This window comes from Chlamydomonas reinhardtii, chromosome 7 (assembly GCF_000002595.2).
Source record: "Chlamydomonas reinhardtii strain CC-503 cw92 mt+ chromosome 7, whole genome shotgun sequence".
NCBI classification, from domain to species: Eukaryota; Viridiplantae; Chlorophyta; class Chlorophyceae; order Chlamydomonadales; family Chlamydomonadaceae; genus Chlamydomonas; species Chlamydomonas reinhardtii.
Window position 1 is genome coordinate 4698106 of NC_057010.1, and position 6795 is coordinate 4704900.

Here is a 6795-nt window from a genome sequence, read left to right on the forward strand (position 1 = left end):
AGAGAACTTCCGTCATGCAGGGATTCATTTGGCGGGATTCGCGCTCCTCTTTCTGCATAGGCAAGCGTCCTCCCACCGCGTCTGAGTAAGCTATTAAACTGGCACACCAAGCCCTACCGATTTCAACGAGCGAAGCCCAAAGGCGAAAGCATCTCACTCGGACTCGCCAAGCTTGTAACGCGCCGAGCACGGAGAGACCCACGACCTAGGCAAGCTACCCTGAATTTGTGTGGCTCGCTCGATCCTGACTACACACGCAAATTTGCCAGGCAGTTAGAGTGTGGGTCCCGGCAAATTTTGACCGTCTGAGTGAACCCTTCGACCGCTGGTGGCTCTTATAACTCAGGCACCCCAGATCTGCAACAAGCAGCGGAGAGCTCGCTCATCGCACCTCCAGGACTCTCAGTCTCAGGCGGTATCTGGCGCGAGCATGTCGCAAGCAGCGCTGCTTGAGAAGAAGCTAGACCTGAGCCTTGATGACCTGATCAAGCAGGCGCATACCTCCAACAAACCGGCCGCGAAGGGCGCCGGGCGTGGGGCCGGGAACGCGCCCAAGGTCGTGGGCAAGGCAGCGGTGGGTGACGTCGGAACAGCCGTGTCGAACCTGGGATACCCACAGGCCTGTTGATACTAAGAGAGCCCAGGGGCAGTGTTATCTTGGCTTGCAAGCGTTGTGTTTGGCATGGGTGGAGTGGCTCCTACAAGCAGCCGGCCGCCCTGCCGGAGAGTGCGGCGTGTGTGCCAGGGTCTTGGACGCCGGACCTTAGTCATCCTCCCGCATTCGTCCTTCCGTTACGCGCGCAGGGCCGCGCGCCCGTTGCTGTGAAGGCTGGAGCAGCGGGCAAGCGCCAGGTCAGTTCTAGAGAGCTTTGGGACCATATATGTCAAACCATGTGGTGCAGCGCATCAGTCATGCATCGCAGCACACACCTGACGTGCGTGACAACCTGCCTGAGCCTGACAACCTGATGCCATGCAATGTTGGTCGCTGGTGGCCTCCGCAGCTGATCCGTGCCAAGCGCCAAGCTCCTGCCGCTGCGGCACCTGCGGCTCAGCGCCGTGCGCCCAAGGTGCTGCAGGCGAAGCAGACGACCACCCTGAAGAAGTGAGCGCGCTCAGGAAGGGGAATGCACGGGATGCGCAGCATGCGCGGCCTCTGTTAGATTCTTGGAGTAGATGCCTTGCTGTTGCGCAAGTGTGATACCATGGGCTCTTGCAAGGCGTCCGCTCACGCGGTTGCGCGCTGGCCTTGTGTGCAGGGGTGCGGCGCCGGCTGCCCGTGCCGGCCGCGCCCGCGCGCCCGTGGCAGTGGGCCGTGCGGCCAACGTGCGCCAGAACCTGGCGCGGCGGATCGTGAGCAAAGCTGTGGCGCCCAAGCAGGTGAGCGCATAGACAGTGCGAACGGGTCGCGCTGCGAATAACGCACACGGTAGCACTGTAATGCCACACGTGGCGGGGGGGGGCGCGGGGAACCGGCACAGAGCAGGAGCGAGTGCATGTGCATCTGGGTCGCACACGGGAAGCGAAACCAACATAACCACGGAGCGCGGGTGGCAAGATTGCGGTATTGGTCGGGAGGGCCTCGAGCAGCGCGGTACGCCAAGAGGTTACAGACACAGGTCCTTAGACCCCGCCACTCACCTTCGCACCCCACACATTGTGTTGGTCGTGTACGTGCAGCTCGCCGCGGCACCCCGCCAGCGCGCCGTGGTCCAGAAGGCCCGGGCGGCGGCCAACGCGGCCCTGGCCCCCCGCCAGCGCCAGCCCGTGGCCCGCCAGCAGGCGCCGCGCCAGCCCCGCCAGCAGGTGAGCCATGGAAGCTATGAGAGGCTCGTCGCAGACTGGAGGTGGCTTACGGAATAACCCGACTCGGAGTGTCAAGGGCTTATGTTGGTTGGGCAGTTGGATAAGGTTTAGCACCTTCTGGCAGCCACTTCATGCGCACGCGCCACATCAAACTAACGACGGCGCCTTCATGTGGTTCTACCATTGCAGATTGTGTACGCTGCGCCTGCCCCCGCACCCCGCCGCCAGCAGCCGCAACCGCGCCAGCAGCAGGTGCAGGTGCAGCAGCCGCGCCAGCGCCCGCAGCAGGTACAGCAGCAGAAGGCGCCTGTCTCGCTGACCCGGCGCATGCGGCAGCAGCGCCAGGACCGGCAGCAGGTGCAGCAGCGCGCGCCGCTGCGCGTGCAGGCCCAGCCGGTGCAGCAGCAGCAGAGACGCGGTGGCCAGCAACAGCAGCAACAGCAGGTGGTGGTGCGCCGCGTGGTGCCGGCGCCGCGGCAGCAGCAGCAGCGCCAGATGCTGGGCCGCGTGCAGCAGGGCGGTGTGCGCAAGAACCAGCAGCAGCAGCAGCAGCAGGCGCCGCAGCGCCGCGCACCCGTGTTCACCGGCGCCAATAACAACGCCGGCGGCCGGCGCCGCGGCGGCGGCCAGCAGCAGCCACAGCAGCAACAGGCGCGCACGATTGTCGTGCAGCGGCAGCACCTGCAGCAGGCGCCGGCTCGCGGCAACAACCGCCAGGCCGGTGGCAACCGCGGGCGGCCTCAGCAGCAGCAACAGCGACAACGGGCGCCAGTGTACGTGGCGCAGCAGCAGCCGCAGGGCGGGCGAGGCGGCGGCGGCGGTGGCCGCGGCCGGCGCGGCCGCCGGTAAGCGGCGCGTGCTGTCGCCTCTCTTTGGGCATGCAGTGAGGGTCGGAGCATAGGTGGCGCCCCGAGTTGGACGGCTGGCATGCTGGGAGTTGCAGCGTTACTCAGTAGCGGCCCATGTAGTAGGTGTGCGGTGCGATCTGGTGACACTGAAATAGGACGAACACAGCATAGCGTGGCCCTTGCAACATGCAAGATGCGGCCAGCAGACGAGTTGGGTTGCTGGGACACATCAGGTGAAGGGAGCAACGATGGGCTCGATACGGTAACCACTGTTCGGGAGTGAGCGGACTGTTGTGAAAGTGCCTGCTCGTGGTGTATGATAGCATGCATGTGTGTGTATGGGCTGTGGCGTGTCAGCACCTCTGCCCCCTGTTGTTTGATTTTGGATATGAAGAGCTGCACTGGAGTGCAGCGACACGAACAGTAGAATGGTCACGATTCACGAGAGGTCAGGTGGCATCCGTTCACATTGAGCTGGTGCTAGGTCAGTGACGTACGCGGTCCGCATGTGCGAGCTTGCACGGCATCCTGTAAACAGAACAATTCATTCTCTCAATCGCAAGCGCCCGCAGCCCACCACCTGCGGCCCAGTCCACCAACGGTCCCTCACATGAGGTGCCGGACATGGACAACTTACAGCCTTGCAGCTGTACTGTCACAGACAGTGGGACAGACAGACCCGCATGCCATCACCGCGTCGCCGGCAATGCGTTTGGCCATTGTCTTGCACCACGGCGAAGCCGCCTAGCACCCAACCACCGTGCGAACCTTGCTAAAAAGCAGGAAAGTGCCCCATCATGCCCGCCCAGTCCCACCATGCGTCCGTCTAGGCGTCAGATCAGTAACCCCAGAACACCCGAAGTCCCGAACTCAAGGTGTCCACCACCCCCCATGCATGCAGGCGTTTGTGTCGAGGGCTGGGGCCTGGGATTTGGAACTGGGGTGTGTGATGGGACAGGGTTTAGGCAGGTTGGCGAGGTCCCGTAGGGTGCAGCTGACCTGGGATTTGGAACTGGGGTGGCGGCTCCATCTTAGGCGAGTAAGTTAGGTGCGGTAATAAGCCCTGCGCATGATCCACCCGCTGTAAGTCTGCATACTGCAACTGCAACCTTAGCCACTTGAGGCTGGGATATGAGGCGGGCTGGATGGAGGATGCAGCCGTCTCTTGCACTTGATGCTCTAGCCACTAGACCTGACCGTCCGTGCATGCTACGGTCTGGGCGAGAGGCAGGGGGGAAGACATCGTGTGCGCATAGCACCCCAGACCAGGGCGTACCATGATGGCTGCCTGCACGAAAGCACACGTGCTTATGGCTGCCAGGCTGTCTGGACGCTTACCCGTTTCCCTTCGTCGGGTGCACGCGCGCTGCTGCAGCCGCAATGGCCCTTGTGCCCGTCCATCATACGTGGCGGTAGAGCGGGTGGCGTCCATCCTTCATGTGCACAGACCCCTAGATTGTGACCAACGCATCCAATCCCCGTCCCTCAACTCCATGTAAGCCAAGCAACAAGTTTGCGATTTACAAGGATAGTCGCCGAGTGACGACCATGAGGGATTGTTTCTTCTCGAGGGCCTGTGAAGGCCAACACACACGCTGCGCACCCGCACGGCACACTACGAAAGCCCCGACATGCTGTCAGGCTGCCCAACGAAAAACCGCATGCCGAGCATTTCGGACCGTTGCCAGGCGCCTGTCCACCCTAGTTCTGACACCGCCTGTCCAAACCCTGCACGCCGCACACGTACTCTGGCGCAGCCAGCGCGGCGCGCCCATTCGCGCCCCAGCGCTTCATGCCGCGCCAGCGTCGCCATGTGCAGCGGACCATGCTGCTGAAAATACAAAATTCATGTCGGCCGCGCAGCACCCCATAGCCCGACATGCTGCCGCCGGCTCCGACGCAAGCAGCTGCGGCCGCCCCAGTGTACCGCCGCCGGGCTCACGCCACGCGGCAGCCAAGGGAACAGCAGGCACCCGGACCGCTACACTGCACTAGTGCCCCGACACCGTGCGCCTGCCTGAGCCGCTGCTGTCGCTCCATGAGCTCCACGACTGTTTCCGCTGCTGACCAGCTGCCCACTGCTGCCACCGCTACGCACTCCACCGGCATCAAGGAAACTCGACCGCCGGCGGCAGAGCTCCAGCCCACAACAGACACGAAGCCCGCATGCGCAGCTCGCCGGCAGCCGGGCGGCCCGCTCAGTCCGTCAGCCCCATACGGGTTGAGGGAAGGCGCTTAGGCGGAGCCCAGGGTCTCGGGCAGGTGGGTCAGGTAGTAGGTGATGTTCTTGCCGAAGGGGTCAGCCAGGTGGGCAGTCAGACCCTCAATGGGCTGGGTGCGGGTGGCCAGGGCCTGGACGCAGAAGCCAATGAAGGCAACCTGCGGGCGGACAGAAGTAGAGACATGAGGTTAAGGAATTCGGTCATTCGGTCAGCTCATATCTGTGGGTGCAACGATGTAGGATTATCTTCATGCCAGCTACGCTGGAGGCATGGCCATACATCACTGGCATCCCACTGCTCGCATCCCTGGGCGGACCCGTGGCGTTCCCTATAACGCCTGTTAGAAGTGCGCAGCCCTTGCACCAGTCAACCCGACGCACCATGGCCAGGCGGCCGTTCTTGACCTCCTTGGTGGCCATGGACGGGGAGTTCATGCCAGCGGGGTCGAAGGGGAAGGAGTTGATGAAGCCGGACTGCGCGGGGGCACGAAGAGAGAGAGAAACAGACAGGCTCAGCGAGATAGCCGGATGCAGTGATCGTATCCAATTCCGCCACGGATACGCTGCTCGCATCACAGGTTGCTGCCTACCGCTGACGCAGACCCCGGGGTGCCGCGTGGGCACCTCCCCACTGCGCAAGCGCCTCCGTACCTCAGCCCTTCAGCGATCCTGAACGGTCCCGCCCTCGCTCCAGATCCCCTGTTACATCCCCGTGCTCGCGAAGCAGACCAGCGCCATGTGCACCGCCTCATCCCCACCCGCCCCGCCCCGCCCCGGCCCCGCGCCTCATCCCCGCCCGCCCCGCCCCACCGCGGCCCCGCGGCCCCGCGCCTCATCCCCACCCGCCCCGCCCCCCCCCCCCGGCCCCGCGCCTCGCCCTGCTCACAGTGCCGGTCTGCTTGAAGCCCTGGTAGCGCTTAATCTCCAGGAAGCCCATCACGATGAACTCAATGGGGGTCAGAGCCTGGGCAGGGATGTCGTACTCCTTAGCGCCAGCCTCCCACCAAGCGGGGGTCACGCCCAGCAGCTCCTGGCCCAGGATACCGGCCACGGCCATCATGGCCCAGCGGCCGTTGGTCTTCTCGGCCTCAGCATACCTGATCAAGGAGATAGTCGGGCCAAGTCAGCGACGGGGGCAGCTCGGCAGCATCGCGAAGAAAGAGCAATTTTGGCACCTGTGGTAGAAACTTACCACTTGAGGCGGCCCTCGTCCTGGCCCAGGCCCAGAGGGTCGAAGCCGTTGTCACCTACAATCCAGTGTCGGTCGAGGCTGGTCAGATCACCTGGACTCGCTGAAACTCTTTGCGCTGATGCCGAATGCAAGCGACGGGAGCGTCAGTCCCCCGCAACTCCGCTGATCGGCATGCAATTCGACACATGTGAGCGCCAGCGTTCACATTCAAGAGCTGCCGCGACTTTTCGCCTCGTCGACGCGCCAAAGTGCTGCATTCAGCTTAGTGCTTGCCCCATCACACTGCTCCCCGACTAGTAAAATGTCGCCGCGGGCTCCTCACCGGCCAGAGCGCCCTTCAGGTGGGCAGGGGGGTTCAGGCCGGGCAGCCAGGTGGGGCGAGCGGACGCGGCAGCGACAACGCGCTGACCGCGGACGGGGGCACGGCGGCCCAGCGCAACCTGGCTCTTAGCAGCGATCATCTTTCAATGAGCTAGGACTGGTGTGACGTGAGCGTAACACAAAGCGGTCCGTTCCGCGGAAGGGCACAAAGCCAACGCGATTGAGAAGATCCGGCCATCTCGTCCGTACATCTGCCTGTTTTCTTGGCCGGTTAAAATGGAAGGTAATGATTATCAATTTGCGGTCATGTTCATCCATTTGCTGACCTATTTGTCCGCCCCGCCCCGCCCCGCCCCGCCCCGCCCCGCCCCGCCCCGCCCCTCCCCTCCCCTCCCCTCCCCTCCCCT

General features: G+C 63.8%; 2 protein-coding genes across 3 annotated transcripts; one reads left to right on the plus strand and one right to left on the minus strand.

The window, feature by feature from the left end:
- The first annotated feature begins 90 nt into the window (after positions 1–90).
- Positions 91–3200, plus strand: CHLRE_07g344900v5 (uncharacterized protein). 2 transcript variants are annotated; one of them, XM_043064436.1, is made up of 7 exons: positions 91–209; positions 347–574; positions 805–852; positions 1005–1105; positions 1260–1380; positions 1681–1806; positions 1996–3200. In XM_043064436.1, exons 2-7 carry the CDS (start codon positions 431–433, stop codon positions 2653–2655), a joined length of 1200 nt encoding a protein of 399 aa, XP_042923004.1. In that variant the 5' UTR covers positions 91–209; positions 347–430; the 3' UTR covers positions 2656–3200. The 2 variants fall into 2 exon arrangements, with proteins under 2 accessions (XP_042923004.1, XP_042923005.1); XM_043064437.1 differs by having other exon boundaries at positions 101–574.
- Positions 3201–3694: 494 nt separating this feature from the next.
- CHLRE_07g344950v5 (uncharacterized protein) lies at positions 3695–6630 on the minus strand. The gene is made up of 5 exons (XM_001692496.2): positions 6390–6630; positions 6068–6122; positions 5762–5972; positions 5257–5349; positions 3695–5033 (listed from the first exon to the last, which is right to left on the minus strand). Exons 1-5 carry the CDS (start codon positions 6526–6528, stop codon positions 4890–4892), a joined length of 642 nt encoding a protein of 213 aa, XP_001692548.1. The 5' UTR covers positions 6529–6630; the 3' UTR covers positions 3695–4889.
- Between the last annotated feature and the right edge of the window lie 165 nt (positions 6631–6795).

What these genes read in the sequence shown, in the direction of transcription:
- CHLRE_07g344950v5 (XM_001692496.2), bottom strand. Translation starts at nt 6,528, where the DNA reads ATGATCGCTGCTAAGAGCCAGGTTGCGCTGGGCCGCCGTGCCCCCGTC. An exon ending in CCTGAAGGGCGCTCTGGCCG is followed by an intron (nt 6,123 to 6,389) that starts GTGAGGAGCCCG and finishes ACTGGATTGTAG; the next exon opens with GTGACAACGGCTTCGACCCT. An exon ending in GACGAGGGCCGCCTCAAGTG is followed by an intron (nt 5,973 to 6,067) that starts GTAAGTTTCTAC and finishes CTCCTTGATCAG; the next exon opens with GTATGCTGAGGCCGAGAAGA.
- CHLRE_07g344900v5 (XM_043064436.1), top strand. Translation starts at nt 431, where the DNA reads ATGTCGCAAGCAGCGCTGCTTGAGAAGAAGCTAGACCTGAGCCTTGAT. An exon ending in AGGTCGTGGGCAAGGCAGCG is followed by an intron (nt 575 to 804) that starts GTGGGTGACGTC and finishes TTACGCGCGCAG; the next exon opens with GGCCGCGCGCCCGTTGCTGT. An exon ending in AAGCTGTGGCGCCCAAGCAG is followed by an intron (nt 1,381 to 1,680) that starts GTGAGCGCATAG and finishes GTGTACGTGCAG; the next exon opens with CTCGCCGCGGCACCCCGCCA.